The 26,554-nt window shown below is 40.4% G+C and overlaps 1 protein-coding gene across 4 annotated transcripts; it reads right to left on the bottom strand.

Annotated features, from left to right (window-relative positions):
- LOC109266382 (OX-2 membrane glycoprotein-like) lies at window positions 1-26,516 on the bottom strand. 4 transcript variants are annotated; one of them, XM_019448350.2, is made up of 6 exons: window positions 25,538-26,516; window positions 22,170-22,254; window positions 11,239-11,559; window positions 8,452-8,724; window positions 6,355-6,462; window positions 1-1,415 (listed from the first exon to the last, which is right to left on the bottom strand). In XM_019448350.2, the coding sequence occupies exons 1-6, from the start codon at window positions 25,547-25,549 to the stop codon at window positions 1,408-1,410; spliced, it is 807 nt and encodes a 268-aa protein (XP_019303895.1). In that variant the 5' UTR covers window positions 25,550-26,516; the 3' UTR covers window positions 1-1,407. The 4 variants fall into 4 exon arrangements, with proteins under 4 accessions (XP_019303895.1, XP_053759315.1, XP_019303896.1 ...); XM_053903340.1 differs by lacking the exon at window positions 25,538-26,516 and adding an exon at window positions 18,012-18,123 and having other exon boundaries at window positions 22,170-22,252; XM_019448351.2 differs by lacking the exon at window positions 22,170-22,254 and having other exon boundaries at window positions 25,538-26,515.
- Window positions 26,517-26,554: the final 38 nt, after the last annotated feature.

Raw genomic sequence — 26,554 nt, 5'->3', positions numbered from 1 at the left:
TTTAACCATTCAGTATTTTAATACAAATATATGAAATAATACAGAATTAAATAACACATGAAAAGCTTAAATATACAAATATCCAATTCAACAGTGAAAACAAGTTAAGTTTTAGTCATGGAGTAGAGAGAAGAAAGCAGGCAATACTGAAAAAGTCACTAATTTGGTCTTGTGAGTAATAAGAGTTCAAAATTGTTCCACTAGTTCGAAAAATCTATTTAGGGGTCACATGGGTGGCTCAGTTGGTTGAGTGTCTGACTCTTGATTTCAGCTTGGGTCATGATCCTAGGGTGGTGGGCATGAAGCCTGCTTGAGCTTCTCTCTCTCTCTATCTCTCTGTCTCTCTCTCTGTCCCATCCCCCCTCAAAATAAATAAATAAAAAGGAAAGGAAAGGAAAGGGAAATATATTTAGACCAAAGGGATCTATAAACCCATACATGCCTTCTCTGCTATTATGAGAAGTTAACTCATGAGAAAAGAAGACAGGAGAGAAAAGCATTTGAATTGACTGACTGTTATTTACAAAACTTCCTAAATGCCTATTCTTATCATATGTTTTCATTACACAAGTTTGAGTTCACAACGACTAAAATAGGACTGACATCTTATGAGTCAAATGGGACAGGAAATGCACACTTTTTTAAATATGCGAGCTGTTGGACTAACAATACTTATTCTTCTATAAAAATAGATAAGTAAAGTTAAGGTTGCCGATGTTATTTTGCAATAAATTCAGTCCCACATTCATTGTGGTAAACGTCACAAAAGAACATGAAGTATAGCAGTGAAACCAAGGACTTTAGAAAGACCAGCTATTAACAATGCAGTGAAGAAACACGTGAAAAAACAGACTCATGGACCTAAGAACAATATGGAAGAAGAGAAGGAACATCAACAGAAAGGTTAATGGTAGTCTCAGAAAAGTTCTTTGGTCCTCAACACCTTTCTGTATTCTCCTTTCTCTTTTTCATTTCATTATTCATTTTCTTTCCTGGAATTACATCAGTTTTTAGAGCAGAATGGCAAATTATCTGGTCCAACTTCTTAATTTTCTGGATGCAGATGTGGAAGCTCATTGAGATAAAGTGATGAACGTGGGGCTGCCATCAGCTGGAGCCAGAGTCAGTCTCTGAGTTGTGGCTACTGATCCAGAGTCCATTCAACAGGACAACACTGCCCTACTTCACAAAATCAAGTCCTACAACAGACTTGAGAGGTGAAATGACTTCCTTTTGGAACACTCACCAGCACTGGGTCGCTTACATGGCAGAAGGAAATCTTGAAATTCTTAAGTCTTTTACCCCTACCTCTTTTGTTCTTGGAGAATGACCCTTTTCCTCCTGCCTTTCACATGAATCAGATTCAAGTAGACCAGGACATAATATTCAGGGTTCTGTGTGAGTCTTCTACGGCTCTAGATAAAAGAAAGAACAAGATATTAACTTCAAACATGTATAATTTCTATACATAGTGGTATATATTTCTATAAATAACAAAAGGGTCACTAAACACAGAATACTCCTGTGCATATTTAATTGGCAAAGATAAGGACATTTCTTGATCCAATGTGACACAAGGACACTGTGACTCTTTAAAAGGACATAGGTAGGGACTCCTGGGAGGCTCAGTCGGTTAAGTGACTGACTTTGGCTCAGGTCATGATCTTACAGTTCATGCATTTGAGCCTCGTATCGGTCTCTCTGCTGTCAAAATAGAGCCAGCTTCAGATCCTCTGTCCATCTCTCTCTCCATGCCCTTCCCCCACTGTCTCAAAAATAAACATTAAAAAAAATGTAATTGCTTAAAAATAAAAGGACAGGTAATTCTAGGAAAAAATGTTCTGCAGAATCACTTAAGACTACAAGTGAAAAAAACATTAAAGAATTCCAAATGATCTGGGGCACCTGGGTGGCTCGGTCGGTTAGGCGTCTGACTTCAGCTCAGGTCATGATCTCTCAGTTCGTGAGTTCGAGCCCTGTGTTGGGCTCTGTGCTGACAGCTCAGAGCCTGGGGCCTGCTTCGGATTCTTGGTCTCCCTCTCTCTCTGCCCTCCCCCACTCAAGCTCTCTCTCTCTTTCTCTCTCTCTCTCTCAAAAATAAATAAACATAGAAAAAAAAACCTTTTTTTTAAAGAATTTCAAATGATCTATGTGTATTTTATTTATAAGACCTTGAGCTTTGCTTCCTGTGGATATTAACTTGCTAGACATTGGGTGGCATTCATGTGTCACAAAGAAGACACATGGAGGGCCTTTCAAGGGCTATCAGATTTCTAGCACATAAACTGAAAGGATGTGAGCCTCACCTCAAGGTGTGTAGTTAGTGAAGTAAAAGGCCTAGGATTTTATCTTGGTGCCACCTCTCATTCTCTATGTGAATCGTAAGTAACTCTTCACCAGAAACTGCAATGTTTTAAACTTGCCAATATGCCCAGTATCCACTATCTGTGGTAAAAGACGTAAAGCAGCTCAGGCAAGAATGCCCGGGCTTAAGATTCTGTTAGCCAATGACTCTGTAATCAGATCATGCCCTGTCATTTTTTGATACGATGGATGGCATCTGCACCCATTGGAGTGTAAACTTTTGTAGAAAAATCAGTTGGAAGGCAAGATTTCTCCCGGCAGTATTGACCTAAGCAGTTCAGTAAAGGTTGCTTAACACTTCTCTCATAAAAAGTGCCACATCTCTTCTGCTTGGAGCTCTGAGGAAACTGGAGTAGGGGTAAGGAGCACCCCCGCCCCCACAACCACTCTGCATTAGGGAGACATAGGTACAATTATTACACAAAGCAAAGATTTGCATTTGTTTTTGGAAACAAATATTTTTTGTACTGCCCTTACAACTAATCACTATTTCACCATCAAAATTATTGAGCACTTCTGGTATTTGATATAGTACTAAGCGTAAAATAAGAGAAAGCGACATGATTCCACTGAGGACACAGTGTTTCATTAACACCTCCATTGTTATCAATGGAAAGACAGCCTATTTAAAGGTCAGGTTATTATGAAGTGAAGTGAAGTGAAAGAATTCAAGGTAATTATACAGATAATGTTGGTGAAGGAAAAACCACTTTGTTACAAAATAGCTGGATGATTTGAAGAAAAAGTGAAGTTTGGAATAGGCATTTCCCACGGTTGTGTAAATTTTTTACTGTTTTCCACTTATACTTTGACTCAATCAAACAAAAGAAAACTGCTACTCAAACATTTCAAAAAGTGAGATGATTATCTGTTCAGATCTGCCCCCACGTGAGGTTTTTGTTACTGAGAAGCATGTAATCATCGGTGGGTTGACTAACGAGAAATAAGAGGTTATTTTCAATCCCAAATTTAACTTCATTGTAGTATATGTGGAAGGGAAAAAATTATGACCTCAATTGGGTTTTAATAGAATATTATAGAATAGGGGAAATTTTCCCTAGGAAATTTTATTTTTTTTCACTTTCTATTTCAGTAATAAAGCACTACATTCATGAAAGAAAATAAAAGGGATTTTTTTTTTGAAAACCTATCAGTCTATTATTATCTGATTGTTGTAGTCTCATGGGAAGTAATTGTGATCTGATCCTATCAGGAATGGAACAAAGAGAAACTGCCTCTAACTCACCATACCTTCAGAGGACACCTTTCCTGGTGAAAAGAACAATATTCTCTCTGGCGTTAAACAGGATCACAAGAAAAATAGATCCTAATTTGTACAAAAATAACATCATCATTACAGATTACCCCTCTATCCTGAAACTGTAAGTTTGCTGTGCTTTTGTGAGCAATGAATAAGTGATTTTGGTCTAAAATACGCTTTTTTGTTGCGTTTCTTATGGACCTAACAAAGAGTCAAACCTTACTTAACTAGATTTGTCTTACCACCCAGCAGGTTCTCAGAGATGATTTCTTTGCCCACATTCAACTAGTACAAGAATTAATTCATCCTTTCTCTCCTCTTTCTTTCTCCATGAACTATGAACACACACACACACACACACACACACACACACACACACATTTAGTTCCCCCTCTTCACTTCCTTATTTCTGAACAGTTGCCATTTTTTCCAGTAACCGGGTCCAGAAATTTGGTGTCATTTTTGACTGATCATCATGTTCCCCTGCCCATCCAAAAGTTTTATGTTTTCAAATGATGGAAAGTAGAAGAGAAAAGGAAAACCCAAAGCAAGGGTAGGAAAAAAGTAGGAAGCAAATGTAGCAGGACTGTTCACTTTCATCACAAATTGATAATCAAAATTTGTTACTTAAAGAAATTTTAAACGTCAGTATCTCCGATGGTTTTCATCCCTTTCTGCTAACTTTTTGTATAACTTAAGTTTTGGTCCTGAGTGTTTAAGTCTCCAGCATAACAAACACTTGGTTTTACTAGCTATTTCAGTGTATGGGACCTATTAACATTTTTGAAACCCACAAAACAATTCAGCCACCCAAAATATGTCACTTCGCATTCAGTGTAATTAACTGAGTTGGCCATATGTCATGAAGATATCATCAGTAAATAGCAATTCTAGTGCTTACAAGATCCTAGAGAGGTGCAAGTGCTTATTTCATAAATGAGAAAAGCCTGGGTACAAAGATAAGCTGACTCCCTTTGCTTCAGGAATTGGAAAAGGCCTTGAACAATTCTTTTTCCCAGAAAACCTAAGACTTAATGAACAAAGGACAATTATTCTTCAAATGCCCCATTCTAGTGGAATTTACCTTGGGCTTGAATAGATTGCATTATAAGATTCTTGTCCAACAGGGACTTTTTAAAACAAATTTGAACACTTCATACTTTTTTTCTTCGTACTTTCCAAAAGAATACAGCAGTAACAGCAAGCTAAGACTAAAATAAATGCAACCCAATAGTGCCTTTCAAGTCAGAACTCCAGGGTATCACAGCTGGAAGAACATTCTGGCAGAGGTCAGGAGACCAAGGCCACGGTTCTCGTCCTAAACCTGTTGTTAACTAGCTGTGTGACCTTAGGAAAAAAGTCAATTTTCCTCTCTGGCTTCAGTTCCTAACTGGAAAAACGAAACGTTTGGATAGAGTCAAACAGCCTTCCGCCTTTGACATTCTGCGGAGCACTAATGAATTCTATGGGCTTATGTTTATATGCAATAAAATTATCTAATATGTAATCCCCTCTCCCCACAGAACACATTCTTTTGACTACTTTTGCAAAGGGGTCACTGGCACTGAAGATTTGTTGTTTTTTTATAAAATGACATTAATCTGGTGTTTATATAAGGTTTATGCAAAATTAAGTGTTTGAAAAACCTAGCACATGATAGCTCATGAGACATAAAAGAAAAAGGGGGAAAAGTAGCACTTAAGTGAAGTTTTTAATAGAAATTTAAAATAACACTCTAAACCAACATTTTCTTCCTTCCCTTACAGTTATCTGAGATGGTGAAAACTCCCATATCAGCCTTTCACCCTTGGAAATCCCCATCAACATGCCATAAACTGCAGCTTTGCATTAACTTTAATAAATTATGCACTGTCTTCAGAAAACAAAAAAATTTAATTCTCTTTCTAGCTGACTCCTCTTGTTTTACAGCGTCTCATTTTATAATATCTCACAATGCTTTAGACTCAGCATTTATGAGGTACTGAAATTACAATAAGAAAAGGAGAATTGAAAACATCACTTTCAAAATCTACCCTTCCACCCAGCCAGCCAGCCATCCACCCATCCATTCATCCACTGATTCATTCACTATTTTAATGATCATCTATTGAGCACCTAATAATATACATAAGATGTTGTGATAGATGTTGTAGGGGACAGAGAGAAAATGTGCAGTCTATAAGGACAGAATGACATAATGTAGTTAGAAGGTTGCCTATATGTTGCCTATAGTGTTTGAGACATAGTAAAAGTATAACAGAGAAAATACTATTTAATTAGTGAGTATATTGGATAATTTCAGAGTCTGTTACATGGAGTAGCTGGCCCTGGGGAGCGCTGTAAAAAGAAAAGAGATTGTCCTTCTCAGTAATAATGGAAGAACATAGTGTGGACGCTGAGACTTCTCTCCCTGGTTTTGCCATCAGCTGATTCAACAATGGTTGGATCAACATTTTCCACATTTCCACTCATCAACCCTTACTCTCAAGTTACAAATAATTAGCCTAAATGATCTTAGGAAACAAAAAGCAGAAGCATCCAGTTTTAACGTCCAATTGCAAGAAAATGATGCTGACGTGTTCTAAAATACCAGAAACATTTAGGTATTTTGGAAACAGCGAACAAAACACATTGTTGCCACCCCTTATTTACATCTTCACGCAACCCCCCCCCAAATTGCTATTAAAAAGTCATTTGTTTCCTTCTGTGTATTTCTTGTGATCACTCACCTCGGTCTTGGTTCCGACGACGTTTCCAGTATAATAAGATTGAGATTAAGACCAGGAGAATGACCAGGGAAACAATACTTAACAATAGTGGAACTGAAAACCAAAAGCCTATAGATGTTGAGGGGGGAAAAAGGAGACACAAAGTCATAAGAAGCTGTTGAGGCAAAAAAGGATAGAGAAACAGTTGTGATTAGTTTTTCCTAGAACTGAGTTTAAAATGAAAACTACCCTTAAATATATACCTATTGAAGTTTACATTCATGGCTTTATATTATTTCGATAGCATTTAGTTAACAATAATCTAACCACACGGTTTATGTGGTTGCTATCTCTGAAGACCTTTGAATGTGTGGTTTCATTTAGTCCTCAAAACAGCCCAAGAGTTAGGTATTATTATTATTATCTCACATATACAAACAACAACAATAGAACAAAAAACTGAGGCTGAGAGAAGTTAAGCAAGCCCAGAATCAGAGTAGTAAGCAGCAGAACCAGGGCTCGGTCAGAGATTGGTTTGCCTCTAAAGTGCATATTCTTTGCCTTACGGTCCGTGAAAGTCATGTATTTATTGAGGGCGCTTTGGAAAATACAGAGTAATAGAAAGAAAAAAAATCATGCATCTCATGATTCCGATCCCAGGAGTAACTCATCTCAATGCTTTTACTGTATGTCTTCTAATCTGCATCTTTGTTATTAAAGCTCTTTCCACCGGCCAACAAACAAAGTTCCTCAGCATCACTCTGCAATACAAAGACGGGAGGAAGAGCCTCCTGATTTGGGAGTTTCCAGCATCTTCCCCATACTTCCGTAAAGGGATTTGTTACATCATAATTGAATCGGGCACCTTCAGACAGAGATGTGTCTAAGTTCAACAGTTTCTGTGCTTGACACATGCTCGAAGCACGGGAGACTTTTAGTAAGCGTTTGCAGAACAAACAAACATTACAGAGATGATGTTCACACATTATACACGACATAAGTCGATTTTAGCATTCTTGGGAAAGAAGACCAGTTCCTTTTCAACTTCTTGTTTTTCAGGGAAATTGACCCTTTGCCTTGGCTGAAAATGAGGATCTCTTCACAAGTATCCAAATCTAACACTGCATATCTTTTGACCAAATTTACCTAAATGTCGACTTTTTGATTCGTCTGTTTTTTACAAGGACCCCAAAAATGACTACAGGAAATTTTGCTTAGAGGCCACCACGCCAGTAAGGCATACACAGGAAAAAGTTTTTCCAAGCTCTGTTGCTTAAAATCCTCCCTGAAAAAAAAAAATCAAAACCCATCAATACCTTTTCAGGACGCTTATTACAGACAGCCTCATCCAGAGTTGGTGCCTCAGAACCACAGAGAGAAAGAAAACCGTGACTATTCGCAAAGTGTCTTGCCACTAAAATGGCCACTCCCTTCATTCTCCCACCCATAACCTTTACTTCTTGTATCCATGAGACCCAGAGATAGCAGTTTAGAGAAAAACACAAGAAAGCAAAAGGGGTTTTGAACAGGAGGCAGTTTGTTTCAAAGGGGTGAGGAAAACACCTTCCGATAGGTCTCTTTCTTAAAGCCTCTGTTGCCCCTTTTCCACAGTGTAGATTACCAAAGCCTTTATTGGAGAGGTCACTTCTTCCAGGAAATCTCCTTGATCCCTCCAGATTGAGCTGATGTCCCTCCTCCCCGCCCTCAATCCTCTCAGGGTGCACCGTAGCTTTCTTACTGAAGCATTTAACACGCAGTTTTGTAACTGCCCATTCTGTATTCCCAGCAAACCAGAAGCTTTCTGAGCAAAGGGACTGAGCCTTGCTTGCTGTCACATTTCAACAGTCCCAAAGCCTGGCACAGAACAGATACTCAGTAAATGTCAGCAGTGTGGAAAAATAAATGAATGGATGGATCTCAGCAAAAGCATTTGGTATGTGGGCAACATACCACATTTACCAAAGTAAGATTGGCTTTATTGGCTTCCTCAACCCTGTTTTTCTTTCCCCACTTATGCCATTCTCTCTCTTACTAGCTCCTTTGCTAAGAAACCAACAGGCTCGCAAAACATTCACCACCTTCCAGGTGTGTGACACATCTTTGCCCACCTTCTCTTACCTTTGTCCAAAGTTTGCCTGACGCTGGTCATAGTCCCCAGGTGTAGCACCTGGCAGATTACCTCCTTCCCCACCTGGCTCTTGGGGTCTTTGACCTGGAGGACACTCGTGACAGACGTGGTCCCATTGGGGTGTGAGAGAATCTCAGTACTGTTTTCAATTCCTGACCCAGAGACCTTCCAGGAGATCACAGGGGCTGGGCGGGCATTGGCAGAGCAAGTGATATTTACGTGGTCTTCGAAAAATTTATAGTGAAGGAACACTGTGGGCTGTACTGGGACAAAAAAAAAATGATGGTCTGCCATCAGTTAAGCACCACATTCTCCTCAGAGGATGAAGGAAGATCTGTACAGAAAGACACTGGGGGCTCAAGACATAAGATGGCACATCCAACCCAAACTGGGGCATCTCAGTTCTTCCTGTGTCTAATTCTCTGGCCAGCAGGATGGAAACTGGCCTAGTACAACCCTGCAACAAGAAAAATCCTCTCTGTCGTTTCTCTGCAGGGGAATTAGCTGAATGGATAAAGGGCATCTTCTTTCCCATACAGTCCAGAGTTTAATTATTCTGTTCTCTTTTTCCACGGGCAATGCAGCACCTCTGCCTTCTTCTGGGTATCCCTCTCATAGTCTGACAATAGTCACCAATCAGCACTTCCATACAGGTAGTTTGCACTTCTCAGAAGTACCAGGGCAGTTTCAGAACAGAGAGCCCGTAGAGGGGCTGCTGCTTAGGCATGGCCTTTCTCTGCTTGGAGCTGGACCAGGGAATGAGATGCATGGAGGAGACTTGGAAAGTCCCTGCTTGGAATATCCATAAAAAATGTAAATTAGAAATTCACATGCCCATAACTAGAAAATCACAGAATGACAGTTGGAAAGACCTTGGAGATCACCTGAATGGAGTTAAAACAACTAGTTAATGAGAAAAGGATATTATTTTAGTCCAGCTATAATCCTGTTCCCTTCCAAAAGTCCCTTGACTGATGAATTCATTGCCATCGTATATTTTTCAATGTGCAGTTTATCTCTGCTGAGCAAATGCAGTTTTGCTTTCCTGTGGTTGCTTCAGAGCCCTCAAGATAATTAAAGGGCAGTAACTAAATGAAAGCCTGGTCTGTGCTTAGAGGTTCAAGAGGTGGGAGGGTGACAGTGGGCTGGAGGAAATGGGGCCAAAGGGCTGTGGCTTTTTCCAAAGAGTACCCAGATACTAATGTCAAGGGGCACTGGGGGAAGACAGATAAAAGTGAGGGAAGATGAGAAGGGTTGACATGGTGAGACTGGGTGGCAAGGTGCTCTGGTATATCCAAGGATGACTTAGATGAAGGCTGTAAGGTGTAGCTGGAAAGGGTCAGAATGGAAAAGAATGGGGTTACTACCCGGAAGACTCAGGGGAGTGTGGTTTTCAGGCAAAAACTATTACAAAATATTAAGGGTAAAGTATGGGGGGGAGAAGAAGAAGAAGAAGAAGAAGAAGAAGAAGAAGAAGAAGAAGAAGAAGGAAGAGGAGGAGAAGAAGGAAGAAGGAAGAAGGAAGAAGGAGGAAGAAGGAGGAGGAGGAGGAGGTGAGGAAGAGGAGGAAGAAGTGGCAGGGAGAGGAGAAGGAGGAGGATGGAGGGAGAAGGGGAACAAGAAAAAGTAACAGAAATGAGAATGACACAAGAAGGAAAAAGATGAAAAGTGATGAGGAAGGGGGAAGGAAGGAAGGAAGGAAGAAGGGAAGGAGGAGAGAGAAAAAAGGAAAGGAAAGAAGGAAGAAAGATTGGAGGCGAGGGGAGAGGAAAAAAGGATACAAAGAGACAGAACAGAAGACAGAATCAAGAAGAAAATCTGACATAAGATTCTGCAGAGAGGATTCACTGTAGGCAAAAATAAGTGAAATATATATATATATATATATATATATATATATATATATATATATATTTTTTTTTTTTTTTTTTTTTTTTTTTTTTTGGTGTTGCCATATGTCCCTTGCACTCTTGTCTACTGAGCATCCTCTTACCCCAGGTCCAATATTCTTAGTTCAAACTCTCACTTTAACATTCCTGATAACTATGTCTAAATTTGTCTTTTCCCTTCTAAACCTACCACCAACTGTGCTATGCTCCAAAGTTATGCCTCATTCCCACTTCTAAATTCTTGATCTCAGTTATGTGTCAAAGGAGAGGAATCTTGTCAAACTCACCCTATTGGATTGTAAAAGAATGCTTATTATCCAGTTAAATCTCTAGTTGGCCTCAGGTATGAAAGGCCTCTATGGTACATCCCCTTTCAATCCCAAGAGAACTACATTAAGCCAAAATGAGAGGTACCACATAACTGGCTTCAGGTTATCCCAATCTGGCTCTTTCCTTAGATCCAAAAATGTTTATGCTGTTAGGGACTTTACAGATAATCTATTTTATACTTATTGTGTAGATAAAAAAAACTCTGCTTCAGAGAGTGGATGGGACTCTTCCAGGGTCACATGATTGCTAATGGCAAAGCCAGGTCAGAATCATATCACTACTTAGGAGAACCCCATTATCCTCACCATCGTCCTTAATTTACCCTTGCTGACAACACAATTCCTCAGAGCAAAGAGAACTCCAGGCAGAGATTCAATGTGGCCCCACGAACTCTTCCAATAACCATAACTAAGTTATGGTAGACATGAGAGGCTAAGTATCTTCTCATAAACCTTTCTGAGGGTAAGATCCTGAAAAACTAGGCACCACCACCATGTTCCAAACATTCTTGAAAACAACATTTCTAGCCAGAGACAATGTATTATCAGAGATTCTCACCAGAAAGGGTGAGGCAGGCTTTTCCTGAGATCTTCCCGGAACCAAAAGTATTGAAGAGGCACTTGTAACACCCTTCATCCTCCAGGGTGGTATTCCAGAACGTAATGGTTGAGTTCTTGAGTTCCAGCTGGGTGATGTTTATCTTGTCCTTATAGGCAGGCTGGACTACAACCCCATGGTTCTTGCTGAAGGTGACCATGTTTTCTAGGCTTACAGCCTTGATTTTCTGCCATGTCACAATCAAGACTTCCTCGGAATTTTGCAGAGAGCATCTTAAGGAAGCAGGTGTGTTCAGCAGCTCTTCTTCATCTTGGGTCACCACTTTTATCATAGAATCATAAAAGAACATTTATATTTTAAAATTTAATACATACAAGTATACATTTTTCTGATTAAAAATGCATGTTCAAAGTTAAATATAGAAAACATAGGGGAAAATGCTGGAGGAAAGGGGATAGTGGAGAAGAAGGGGGATCTGGATTTTCCTTGTCCTTCAAACATAGCCTTATTGAGGTCAGAATACTTGGAACACCCAGGAAATAGATCTGCGGAGCGACAGAAGGATCTCCATGGTTGGAAGGAGACAGCCTGGCAGGATTGAGATGCATGTGTGTGTGAGTTGTGGGAGATAAAATAGTGCTGTTATGGAGAAGTGGGAACCCCTTCTGTGGAGACAAAAGGGAAAAAAAGAGGGGTTGTGAAAGCACAGCAGTGAGTTAGCACAAGAGGAAAACCTCTCTGGACCATGGACTAGGGAGCGAAAAGTACTGAGTGTACTAGTTTGTTTTTTCAGTCTTTGGAGGTGAAACTCTCAGGTTCTGGAAGTGCACGAGTTTCTTTGGAGCAGAGCTGTGGCACGCAATCCTGGGGAGGAGGGAGCTGGTCCCAGAGTGCACAGCATGATGTAGTGATCTTTGGGGCACAATGGAAAAGAACAATCCCCTTCCTGGACTACTTTAGAAAGAGAGTTTATTGCCTCCTCAAGGACAAAAGACCCCGCAGGTGTGAGCCAAAGGTCTTTCATCAGCCAGGTGGAAAGGCTCTACTCTGGAGCAGGAGAGCAGATCACTGTCACGCCAGTCCTTTAAGACTTTGGGTTTTGAATCCCAACTGAGTGCCAAGGAGAAGGCACAGAATTGTGGCACAGGGCAAGCTGACCGCCCTCGCTATTCTGTGAGGACTGCCTGAACAGCGTGGGTTGAGATCCCTAGTTGAGATCCCAATCTGAGACCCCTAGATTGGGAGGACATCCTTTTTTCCCCCTAACAACAATGCGGTGGGACTTCAGAGAGCAGCACAGCTGCCCCCAGTGGAGGCTGGACACACTTACACCTAACCCCTCCTCTCCATGCCTAGCAACTGCTTATTTACTGAAACAAGACTGACCCAACACAGCCGGCCTTGCCTCCAGACCAGCACAGCCACCCCCCAAACACACACCAACAGACAACTCTGGGTTTCTTTTTTCATTTTTTTCATCCCTCTTCTTTTTTTCTTTTGGAATCAGGCTCAGACTTTATGATTTGTTTTTTGTCATTTCTTATTACATATTTTTTATTTGTTTTTTTAAATCCTTTTCTTTTTCCTTCTGCTTTCCTCCCCCCCCCCCCCCAATTTCTTTTCCTTTCACTTTCCTTGGAATCGGCCTTATAGGTTTTGATATTCTATTTGGTTTTCTTTTCTCCCCTTTCTTTTTTCTCTTTTAATGGGATCCGGCTCCCCTCCCCTTCCTTTCTTCCCCCAGGGTTACTTCAACAAACAAATCAAAGCACACCTAGTTAAAGGTCCAAACACTCCCCACTACAAGCAAGGAGGAGCTCTGTGGAGGACTGACCAGTGGCACAAAGCAGCCAAAATGCAAGAGCAGAGTACACTCAACAAAACACCAGAAACACTTCCCGGAGTGCCAGGCCCTCAACAGTGTATGACCCTTTTTTAATATAGCATTACTCTTAGATATAGGACACATAATATGCTTTTAAAATACACAAAAGACAGAAACTTAGCCAAAATGACAAGATGGAGGAATTCCCTCCAAAGGAAAGATCAAGAAGAAATCACAGCCAGAGACTTGCTCCAAACAGATATAAACAATATAAATATATTCAGAACAACAGTCATAAGCCTAATAGCTGGGCTTGAAAAAAGCATAGAAAACACCAGAGAAACCCTTGCTGTAGAGATCAAAGACCTGAGAACTCACCGAGATGAATTTTAAAGAATGCTATGGATGAGACACAAAATAAACTAGATATAGTGACAGTGAGGACCGAAGAGGCCGAGGAGAGAATAGGTGAAACAGAAGATAAAATGATGGAATATAATGAAGCTGAAAAAGAGGGAAAGGAAATTACTAGACCATGAGGGGAGAATTAGAGAACTAAGTGATTCTATAAAATGAAATAATATCCGTATCATTGAGTCCCAGAAGAAGAAGAGCAAGAAAAGGGGCAAAGGCTTATTTAAATAAATTATAGCTGAGAACTTCCCTAATCTGGGGAAGGAAACAGGCATCCAAGTCCAAGAGGCACAGAGAACTCCCTTCAAAATCAACAAAAACTGGTCAACACCATGACATATCATAAAGTGACTTGCAAAATACAAAGGCAAAGAAAGAATTCTGAAAGCAGCTAGGGACAAAAGGTCCTTAACCTACGAGGGTGGACACATAAGGTTAGAGGCAGACCTGTCCACTGAAACTTGACAGACCAGAAGAGAATGGCAGGAAATATTCAATGTGCTGAATAAGAAAAATATGCAGTCAAGAATCCTTTATCCAATGAGGCTGTCATTCAGAATAGAAGGAGAGATAAAGTTTCCCAGGCAAACAAAAACTAAGGGAAATTGTGACCACTAAACCAGTCCAGCAAAAATTCTAAGGGGGACTCTCTGAGTAGAAAGCAGCAAAGACTACAAAGGACCAGAGAACATTACCAGAAACACAAAATCTACAGGTAACACAATGGTGCTAAGTTCGTATCTTTCAATAAGCACTCCGAATGTAAATGAATTAAATGTCCTACTATAAAGACATAGAGTATCAGAATGGATAAAAAAAAAAACAAAAAAAAAAACAAGATACATCTATATGCTGCCTACAACAGACTCATTTTAGACCTGAGGACACCTGCAGATTGAAAGTGAGGGGATGGAGGGGTGCCTGAGTGTCTCAGTCAGTTGAGCATCTGACTTTAGCTCGGGTCATAATCTCACAGTTGTGAGTTTGAGCCCCACATCAGGCTTTGTGCTGATAGTGCACAGTTTGCTTCAATTCTCTGTCTCCCTCTCTCTCTGCCTCTCCCTTGCTTGCCCTCTCTCTCAAAAATAAATAAACATTAAAAAATTTAAAAAAAAAAGAAAGTGAAGAGATGGAGAACGATTTATCATGCCAATGGATATCAAAAGAAAGCCGGAGTACCACACTTATAACAGACCAACTAGATTTTAAAACAAAGACTGTAACAAGACATGAAGAAGGTCATTATATTATATTTAAGGGGTATATCCATCAAGAAGAGCTAACAATTGTAGCACCCAACATAAAAGCACCCAAATATATAAATCAATTAATCACAACCTAAGCAAACTCACTGCTAATACCATAATAGTAGGAGACTTTAGTACTCCATTTACAACAATGGACAGATCATTTAAGCAGAAAATCAACAAGGAAACAAAGGTTCTGAATGACACACTGGGCCAGATGGACTTAACAGATAAATTCAGAACATCTCATCCTAAAGCAGCAGAATACACATTCTTCTAGAGTGCACATGGAACATTCTCCAGAATAGATCACATATTGGGTCACAAATCAGTCCTCATCAGGTACCAAAAGACTGAGATAACATCATGCATATTTTCAGATCACACTATCAAACTTGAAATCAACCATAAAAGAAAAGTGGAATGCCCTCAAATACATGGAGGGTAGAGAACATCCTACTAAAGAACGAATGGGATGACCAGAAAATTAAAGACAAAGTTAAAAAATACATGGAAGCAAATTAAAATGAAACACAACAGTCCAAACCTTTTGGGATGCACAAAAGGCAGTCCTAAAAGGAAAATACATTGCAATTCAGGGCTATCTTAAGAAGCAAGAAAGGTAGAAAGGTCCCAAATAAACAACCTAACCTTATACCTATAGGAGCTAGAAAAGGAGCACCAAATAAAGCCCAAAGCTAACAAAAGAAGAGAAATAATAAATCCTACAGCAGAAATAAACAATATAGAATAAAAAAATCCAGTAGATGGGCGCCTGGTGGCTCAGTCGATTAAGTGTCCGACTTCGGCTCAGGTCATGATCTCGAGGTCTGTGAGTTCCAGCCCTGCATTGGGCTCTGAGCTGACAACTTCAGTGCCTGGAGCCTGCTTCAGATTCTGTGTCTTCCTCTCTTTCTGCTCCTTCCCCACTTGTGCTCTCTCTCTCTTGCTCTCAAAAATAAATAAAACATAAAAAAAAAATACAGTAGAACAGATCAATGAAACTAAGAGCTGGTCTTTTGAAAGAATAAACAAAATTGATAAACCCCCAGTAAGACCTCTCAAAAAGAAAAGAGAGAGGACCCACAGAGATAAAATCAATGAATGAAAGAGGAACGATCACAACCAACACCACAGAAATACAATTATAAATAATACTATGAAAATCATATGCCATAAAACTGGGCTGTCTGGAAGAAATGGACAAATTCCTAGACACACGCTACCAAAACTGAAACAGGAAGAAATAGAAAACTTCAACAGGCCCATAACCAGTAAAGAAATCAAATCTGTAATCAAAAAGCTCCCAACAAACAAGAGTTCTGGGCCAGATAACTTCCCAGGGGAATTCTATTACACATTTAAAGAAGAGTTAATACCTATTCTCCTCAAACTGTTCTAAAAATACAAATGGAAAGAAAGCTTCCAAACTCATTCTTGGAGCCAGCAAAACCTTGATTCCAAAACAAGACAAAGACAGCACTAAAAAGAATTATAGATCAATATCCTTGATGAACCTGGATGCAAAATTTCTCAAGAGATACTGGTAAATCGAATCCAACAGTACATTAAAATAATTATTTACCATGATCAAGTGGGATTCATTCCTGGGTTGCAAGGCTCGTTCAATATTCACAAATCCATCAATGTGATACACCACATTAATAAAAGAGAAGATAAGATCCTTTCAATAGATGTAGAGAAAGCATTTGACAAAATACAGCATCCTTTCTTGATAAAAACTCTCAAGAAAGTAGGGATAGAAGGATCATACCTTAACATCACAAAAACCATATATGAAAGGCCCACCACTAATATCATCCTGAATGGGAAAGCACTGAGAGATTTCCCCCTAAGACCAGAAACATGACAGGGATGTTCACTGTCACCACTATTGTTCAACATAGCACTGGAAGTCCTAGCCTCAGCTATGAGACAACACAAAGAAATAAAAGGCATCCAAACTGACAAGTTAAAAGTCAAACTTTCACTCCTCATAGATGATATATAAGATACTCTACGTGGAAAACCCAAAAGATTCCACCAAAAAAACTGCTAGAACTGATACATGAATTCAGCAAAGCTGTAGGATATAAAGTCAATGTACAGAAATTGGTTGCATTTCTATACCTCAATAATGAAAAAGCAGAAAGAGAAATCAAGGAATTGAGCCCATTTACAATTGCACCAAAAATCATAAGATACCTGGGAATAAATCTAACCTAATAGGAAAAGAACTGTATGCTATAGAAAACTATAGAAAGCTTATGAAAACAATTGAAAACTATAGAAAGCCTATGAAGGAAACTGAAGCAGACACAAAGAAATGGAAAAACGTTCCATGCTCATGGATTGGAATAACAAATATTGTTAAAATGTTGATACTACCCAAAGCAATCTACAACATTCAATGGAATCCTTATCAAAATAACAGCTGTACTCTTCACAGAGCTAGAAGAAACAATCCTAAAATTTGTATGGAACCAGAAAAGAGCTCTAAAACTCAAATTAATTTGGAAAAGAAAACCAGAGGTGAAGGCATCACAATTTCGGACTTTAAGCTGTATTACAAAGCTGTAATCATCAAGACAGTATAGTATAGGCACAAAAACAGATACATAGATCGATGGAATAGAATAGAGAACCCAAAATTAACCCACAAATATATGGCCAACTATTTTTTGACAAAGTAGGAAAGATTATCCAATGGCAAAAAGACATCTCTTCAGCAAATGTGCTGGGAAAACTGGACAGCGACACACCGAAGAATGAAACTGGACCATTTTCTTACACCATAGACAAAAATAAATTCAAAATGGATGAAAGACCTAAAGGTGAGACAGGAAACCATCAAAATCCTACAGGAGAAAACAGGCAGCAACCTTTTTGACCTCAGCCACAGCAACTTCTTACTAGACATGACTCTGGAGGCAAAGGAAATAAAAGCAAAACTGAACTATTGGGACCTCATCAAGATAAAAATCTTCTGCACAGTGAAGGAAACTGTCAGCAAAACTAAAAGGCAACCGATGGAATGGGAGAAGATATTTGTAAGTGGCATATCAGATAAAGGATTCATGTCCAAAATCTATAAAGAACTTACCAAACTCAACACCCCCCCAACAGATAATAATAATAATAATAATAATCCAGTGAAGAAATGAGAAAAAATGAATAGACACTTTTCCAAAGAAGGCATCCAGATGGCTGACACATGAAAAGATGCTCAACATCACTCAACATCAGGGAAATGCAAATCAAAACCACAATGAGATACCACTTCATACCTTTCAGAATGGCTAACATTAACCAGTCAGCAAACAACAGATGTTGGTGAGGATGTGGAGAAAGGAGAACCCTTTTGCACTGTTGGCGGGAATGCAAACTGGTGCAGCCACTCTGGAAAACAGTAGGGAGGTTTCTCAAAAAGTTAAAAACAGAACTACCCTATGATCCAGCAATTGCACTACTAGGCATTTATCCACGGGATACAGGTGTGCTATTTCGAAGGGATACATGCACCCCAATGTTTATAGCAGCACTATCTACAATAACCAAATTATAGAAAGAGCAAAAATGTCCTTCGACTGATGAATAAAGAAGATGTTGTATATATATGCAATGGTATATTACTTGGCAATCAAAATAATGAATTCTTGCCATTTGCAACAATGTGGATGGAACTAGAGTGTATTATGCTAAGTGAAATAAGTCAGAGAAAGATATCATATGATTTCACTCATATGTGGAATTTGAGAAACACAACAGATGAACATAGGGGAAGGGAGGGAAAAATAAGATTAAAACAAAGAGGGAGGCAAACCGTGAGAGACTCTTAAATACAGAGAACAAACTGAGGGTTGCTGGAGGGGAGGGCAGTGGGGGGATGGGCTAAATGGTTGATGGACATTAAGGAGGGCACTTTTTGGGGTGAGCACTGGGTGTCATATGTAAGAGATGAATCACTGGGTTCTGCTCCTGAAGCCAAGACTACACTGTATGTTAACTCTCCTGAATTTAAATTAAATTGAATTAAATAAATAAATAATAAGTAAAATTCTTTTACTAGTGAAAAAAAAGAAAAAATAGAGAAAAATGCAAAGAAAACATTTATGTACATGCCTGATGCTGTTAGAGAAATATACATTCAAATACGTATATTCAATCTTTAAGAGTAACAGAGTAGAAAAACAAGAAAGCAAACTCCCACTGAACAAATATTGTGTAAAGAATCCCTGGAAACTGAAAGTAGGTAGAATGAGGTTGAAGATGAACACTGTCAGATAGAATAGAATGTGTTCGTGCCCAGAGAGGCGGAAGCAGGAAAAGGGCCAATGGACAATTGGCAGAGTGATAGGTTTAAGTGAAGAAGATACAGCAGCCCCATACATTCCACACACACACACCCTGCAAAAGAAGGGGCAGCAACAGTGGCGTCTGCCTCCAGAAAGCAGTGCTGAATACGGGAACGTAAGGTAGAGAAATATTCAGGACAGTGCTTCAGGAGGCTGCATCGTAACAGACGGCTTTGGCAGCCAAATAAGAATCTACACACCCCCACATTTTTACTTAATGCAATGCAGAGCATAAGGCATGACAATAACTTCTTCCCCCACAATGCTGGCTACTCATGTTGATATGATAGATGATTCCATAAGAAACTGCAATATAAAAACAAACAGGCACAGGTGTGAGAAAGCTGACACAATGAAAGAAGAAAAATGAACTCTACAAAACCTAAGAACTCCTACCAAACGAATAAAGATATCATAAATCAAGAAACACTTTGACATGAATACATGTCATATCTTACGTGTAAAAAGAAGCCAGCATTGTAAATAGTAGAAACTAGAGGTGTAGCAAATGACATCTATAAAATCTTAACTTGGCTCACTTAGCAAAATGGACATTGCTGAAGAGTCAATTAGTTAAGTAGGAAGGCCACGTCATGAAATTCTTTCAGAATATAGCACAAAGGGATAAAGATATGGAAAAAATAAAAGAAAAATTCAAAGACCTAGAATGTTTCACCGGTAGTCCATCAAAACTTTAAAAAAAGGGGAAAAGAAAGAATAGAAGATAAAAACACTGTAAGGGACATTTCAAAATGACAAAAGAAGCAATCTAAAATAAGATATATTAATTATAAACCTTTATATGCCTAACAACATAAGTGAAACATACAAAAGCCAATAGAACTGCAAAGAAAAAAAATTTTTTTAATTTTTTTTTTAATGTTTATTTATTTTTGAGACAGAGAGAGACAGAGCATGAATGGAGGAGGGTCAGAGAGAGAGGGAGACACAGAATCCGAAACAGGCTCCAGGCTCTGAGCAGTCAGCACAGAGACTGACGCAGGGCTTGAACTCACGGACCTCGAGATCACGACCTGAGCGGAAGTTGGACGCTTAACCGACTGAGCCACCCAGGTGCCCCGCAAAGAAAAAATTTTAACCCTCAGAGATAATGGGAGAGTTTCACTTCCATATATTAAAAAATATATATAAAGCAAAAAAGTCAAATATAAGGATAGAGAAGGGACACCTGGGTGCTCAGTTGGTTAAGCATCAGACTCTTGGTTTCAGCTCAGGTCATGATGTCACAGTTTCGTGAGTTCGAGCCCCACATTGGACTCTGTGCTGGCAGTGCGGAGCCTGCTTGGGATTCTCTCTCTCCCTCTCTCTCTCCCCCTTCCCCATATACTCTCTCTGTCTCTCTTGAAATGAATAAAGTTTATATATATATATATATATATATATATATATATATATATATATACACACACACACACACACACACACACACATATATGGATAGAGACGATTTGAAAACTGAATATTTATATATGAATCATTATATATAAATTATATATGTATATGCATATAGGTATGTATTTATAAACTTTTATCCAAATAGAACATATAGGGGCACCTGGGTAGCTCAGTCAACTGAGCATCCGACTTCAGCTCAGGTCATAATCTCATGGTTCACAAGTTTGAGCCCCACATCAGGCTTGCTGTGGTCAGTGCAGAGCCTACTTAAGATCCTCTGTCCCCCTCTCTCTTTGCCCCTCCCCCCACTTGTGTGCACTCTGTTTCTCTCTCTCTCTCTCAAAAATAAATATTTAAGAAAACACAAAGAGAACATACAATCTCTACAAACATTCTCCAAAATTGAACTTGAAAAAGGACGCAAAAAAAGCTGCTACTTTATGATCCTGAACACTGTCCACAATGCAATAAAACAGGAAATTTACATGCTTCTTTTAACTCTAATTACACCAGAAACCATAGGAAGAATAATCAATTACTATGAGTGACAAGGAGAATATAATGTATTGAAATCCAAAGAAACTGATAAAGCAGTTTTCAGAGGGAAATATTTAATCCTAATTTCATTAGGAAACAAAAGAATGAAAAATGAATACACACATATATCCAGAATCCCACACTGCCTCCCAAAAAATAAAAACAGTGAGTTAATATAGATGTTATATATATATAGTTTTAGGGAGGCATATTCTTGGTAGATGTGAAAAGTTCTAGAAGCAATACCTGCCGTTGGGATTGGGGTTTTCTGAAAGTTCCTTGAGATTTTGCAGAGCAGAGATTTGAAGAAACTGCTGCTTTTAGAATGGAGAGTAGAAAAGGAATCAAAGCTAGAGTTTTAACTTCTTAGGTGATTTTTCTCTTTTGACTATGGAAGAAATAATTTGGTGAGAACGTTTACAATTCTTTGATGCTTCTATAGAATTCCATTTAGATTCCCCCGGTCAGTTGGTGAAGCCTGTGCTGTGGATGGTGTGAAACCTGCCCTGCCCCCAGCTGTAAAGGCTGTCCTAAGGGCACATCACATGGAAGGTGATAACAGGCCAGCAGCAAAGTGAGGTGTGATTTCCTATGAAAGAGAGCAGACAGGTCTGGCCCAATCAGGAAATTCAGCAGATAAGTGGACAGCACAAGCATGTGTTACATAACAGACTGTGAACCTACGGAACCTCAATATTTCGTTATTTTCCATAGTTTTCTATAAAAAGGGGCAACCCCATTTAAAAAGCTTACTGCTAGAATACCTTCTAAAAAGGGTATATTAATTTATACTCCCCAAGCATTTCCCTATCTTTACAAACAGGGAACTATGTTTAAATGATATTTAGAAGTTACTCGATTTGATAGGTAAAAAACATCTTAAATTAGGAAGAATTTTTTTTTACGTCTGGTATAATCTATGAAAACTGTTTGCAAGTATCCAATGTCTTTTTCCACTTTGAAAACAAAAATGTGGAAAGCAGAAAGAACCACTCCCATTCCTCCAAGCAAATTACACATTTAAATAATTCACGCAGACAAATGAACTAGCACAGGCCAAACAACAGTGGTCAAATGTTTCCATCCCAGAAATTTTGTTTCCTAGACTCCACACAGGGGAATTGCATAACTTTTTACCTTGGGCCGCCCTGCAGAGCCTCACTGCTGCGAAGAACCAAATCAGTCTGTAGGCAGACAGATGACACAAGAGCCCAACGAACACCTGAAGACAGAAAGCAAAGCAGAGAAATGGGCATTTGAATGTGGACAAAAAGCTCAAGAAGCTTCCATCTCATTGCTATCTCCAGAAATGCTGCAGCTGAAGTTTTAACCACCAGAGAACTTTGGTTCTTTGGATGTAGAACCAGGGACTATAAATGGAAGAAATAAAAGACTGTGCTCAGGATATGGGAAGGGAAAAGCAACCATGTAGCTCATCCATTATGGCAATCCCTAGCAATTGGAAGCCTTGCTCTCAAAGCCACTACTGTAAACAGCAAGGTCTCAAAGATGTAGGATGGTCAGAGGGAAAAAAAAAAAACTGCCATAAATACATACAGAAAACACAGAGACTGCAAACGTTAGAGAGCATTTACATCCCAAATAATCCACATCTGTTAACATTAAAAATGTAACTCAGGGGTAACCATCTTTCAGAAAGATGTGACTGCCTTGAAGTTTGCTGAAGTATTTTTCCCTGAGAATTCTGCAAATTTTACATGAATTGCACCTTTTGAAAAAACAGTAATGTCCTTTTTTTTTTTTTTTCTTCAATGCTTAAAGTGACCAGGCAGAAACCCCTGGCATTTTACATGGTGATATTTAATGAAATGTTATTCTGGGTATCATTTTACTATAAGATGAGAGGATGGGATGTAGACAGATTAACCTCTCTCTACAATAGCCCCATAGATCCATTCATTTGGTCTACATGTGTGTTCATTGTAAGGGGTACAGGCCAGAAACGTAACTTTTCCCTACATTTTTCTATAATAGAGATACATAAGAAATGTGGGTTTCTCTGTATTTTTCTTTAACTAAATTTCATTGTTATTTCACGTTGCCATTCCAACTAGAGGTAGAGACTTCATTGCAGTCAATGTCACATAATCTCTGTCAATTCAGCCCCCTGCCACCCCAGCACTTCACAACTGTTCCAGTCTCTGGCATTGCATTGCATCTCCATTCCTAGAGGCTCACACAATGCCAAGCCACGGGGCAGGGCTGCTAATGCTTGGTTACAACCATCTCTCCACGGTGGCATTCTCTAAGATGGCCGTGTTCCCCTCAAGACATCATGGTCATAGCAATTAAACAATTAAACCTTGTGCTTACAGTGTCTTCTCTTCTTTTGTTCTCCTGATTCCGTGCTCCTGGATTCTCCCTGTGTTCAGCAAAGGGGCGTTCTGCGTGTTCTCTGCCTATCCATCTCTTGTCTTACTGTTCACTTATCATGATGGGGAGGCCGGTCTCTTTCCACAGTTGCCCCCAAGAAAGCAAGGCACAGGTGTTTGCTGTTCTTGGATTTCAACACCTCCCTGTAAGTTCTATTTATCATCCTCCCTGAACTCCCCACTCATGGGCACCAGGCACAGGGCCACCTTTTCAGAGCACAAATTTGTGTCTGAATATAGACTTCAGACAGACCCTCTTTGCTTTCGTAGCCTAGAAAACATTTACTTCCGCTAGGGTTGGGAAAGCTGGTTCCTCCATTACCCTGCGTTTCTCCCAACTGGAATAACACATGTCGTGGGTTTTTCAGCATATTTAGGCTTTTAAAACTCAAACGCTTAGGCTTTTGCTATATCAACACCTTGGCTTCTGAAACCAAAAAGTCTTCTTTGGCATTCTAATTCCATGGTATTTTTTTAAAAAACCATATGCCCCTCTCTTACGTGGAAACCCAAAAGCAAAGATGATGCGAAATGCAGAATGGATTGGTTCTCGTAGTGAAAATCCGTGTTTTAGGATAACAGAGAAAACAGATGCACACCAAAACGCAGTGTGTAAGCTGGGAGCCGACAATGTTTTTAAGAAGCAAAACACAATGATTGAGACTAGGGAATTCGGAGGAAAGCCTTGCTATTAAATATATACATAATTATCCTGGGTGATAAGTTGGGTTAGCACAAATGCAGGATGCGTGGGCCAGGACAAATGACTCTACCTCTCCAAGATGTGGGCAAAATAACAGCACTGAACTCTTTTATTAAAAAGACTAAACAAAGTAGTACATGTAAGGATCCCAGAATTGTGAGTGACACAGATAAGCGGTGAATGAATATCGTTATTATTTCATCGGGTTGCTATAAGAACTCAGCATTTAAAATACTTAATATTTTAAGTATTAAGTATTAATTAAGCGCCTAAGATACAGTAAATACCAAGACATGTTAGGTAACTAAAAAAATCCACGAATCACATCATACACAGGGAGTACAAATATTAAATGGAGAAATCCAGGAGCTCTTTGCCGACAAGGCCAAGGTTCACAGAGACCTGTGCCTCTGGCAACCAACTGCTCAGAGCCTCCTTCCCTGAGTGTCTGGGTCCAAATCCTGATCCCATCACATGCAGTCACATGGACATGTAAAAATTAACCTCTCTGCTTGTTTCCTTATTTGTAAAATCAGGGAATTTGTAAAATTCCTTCTCTGAAGGCTGTGAAGATCAGAAGCGTCCAGCGCAAGGAAACACTAGCTCGCAGGCCACCATACTCCTTTGTTAAGATGCCGAATGACTGGCTGTGTGGTGTCGCCAGTAAACTACATCTGAAAAAAATTACCTTGAGGTATTACTTGTATTTGGATTTTAACTGTTTTATTCATTGTTATTATTTCTTTTCATTACGGCAGCGTAAACAAAAAGGCTTCCATTCAGTTAGTAAACAGGTCCTGAATAAACAAAGGGTCTGTCTCTCTTGGATATCCTGGGGTTTAACCCGGATTTATAGGCTCTCAAGGCAAATCCTTTATGGCTCTCAAGACAAAGGGACCGGAGGATGGAAAAAGAGGCCGGTGTATCCCAGGAGGGAGCGAGCTCCCCCGGAGAGAGCGAGCCTTGAATCCTGCAGCCCCACCCCAGCTTTGGGTGCCACGACGGAGCCAGAACAGCACCGCCATCCCCTCCTTGGGACAGGGTACAACGGAACGTGCTCTGCCGCCCTCGAGCCCCGGCCAGTAAGCCAGGCCGCCGGACTGCCCAGAGGGCCCGCCGGCCGCCAGCGCGCCTCCCCGCCCAGCTCCCCTCCGAAAGAGCCCGGGAGAAGCGTCTCCCGGCAGCATCCTTTTTCCAGGACACTGGGACAGGTACCCGGGCCGCCAGGAAAGGCCTGAAGACCTCCCTGCCGGAGGCAAAATCCGCTCCTCCCCAGGTGAAGCGCCGCGGGGCCAGCGCCGACTGACACCGAAGCCACAGACAGCTCTGCCCGCCGCCAGCCCCGGGCCACGCGCGCCGCATCGCCCACCCCGCGCCCGCCGTCCCGCGTCCGGCCCGGCCCGGCTCACCAGCCTCTCCATGGTCGCTCCCTGCCGCGCGGGAAGGCCGGCCTCAGCTGGAAAGCCCGAGGGTTCTCGCTAAAGGAGCTGGAAGCCTAGAAGGCGCGGCCGGTCCCCGCCCCGAGGAGCTGCTGCAATGGCTCTCCTCGCCGCCCCCCGCCTCCCCCGCTGGAGTCCTCACCGCTACACCCACTCGCGGGAGCCAGCGGTTGGGGTTTCCAGTCTCGTGGGTAAATTCCCCATCTGAAACACGGTGCATTTGTCAGAGGTGGCCGTTTTGGAAACACTTTGAGAAAGTGTTGGGAAAAACATACACTCTTTCCATTTCCACTCTACAAGGACCCAGAGAAAAAGGAAATGGGGGGAGGTGGGGAGACCTCAATCGTTTGAGCTCTCGCTCAGAGGTATGGCTGTCTGCATTGCTCAGCAGGTGTTAATCCACAGAACGAGGCGAAACTGAAAAAGAACACAGGTTTGTTATTTGGGGTCTCGGAATTGCAATTCGGGGGAGCACAGGTTTCAGGAAACCAAAAAAGTGTTGCTCTGGTAGGGAAAGCAAAGGCGGGGTATGAGAAAGAAGGAAGGGGTAATTGTATGTTGTAGACAAAGAAGATAAGGGAAAAAGATGCTAATCTGGTGCTGACCCGTTGAGCCACTTCTGATAACTATCTTATTATTTTCTTGCTGCCGTCAGATTAAACTGCCCCTACTATGTGTTTATTAACTTTACTGTCCTCGTATGGCCTGAACGCCAGTTGCTCTGTTGAAATTTAACTGCGTGCAAAACTATTGTCGCTGAATTTCACCAATAGACACTAAAAAACAAATGTACGTGGGGTGCTTGGGTGGCTCAGTTGGTTAAGCATCTGACTTCAGCTCAGGTCACGGTCTTCCACCTCATGGGTTCAAGCCTCGCATCTGGCTCTGTGCTGACAGCTCAGAGCCTGGAGCCTGCTTCGGATTTTGTGTCTCCCTCCGTCTGCCCTTCCCCCACTCTATCTCTAAAAAATAAATAAACACTAAAAA

The sequence above is a fragment of the Panthera pardus genome, unplaced genomic scaffold (genome assembly GCF_024362965.1).
Source record: "Panthera pardus isolate Hobbes unplaced genomic scaffold, ASM2436296v1 HiC_scaffold_16, whole genome shotgun sequence".
Classification (NCBI taxonomy): Eukaryota; Metazoa; Chordata; class Mammalia; order Carnivora; family Felidae; genus Panthera; species Panthera pardus.
Note: the sequence above shows the minus strand (reverse complement) of the source record. Positions and strands in the feature narration are given on the sequence as shown.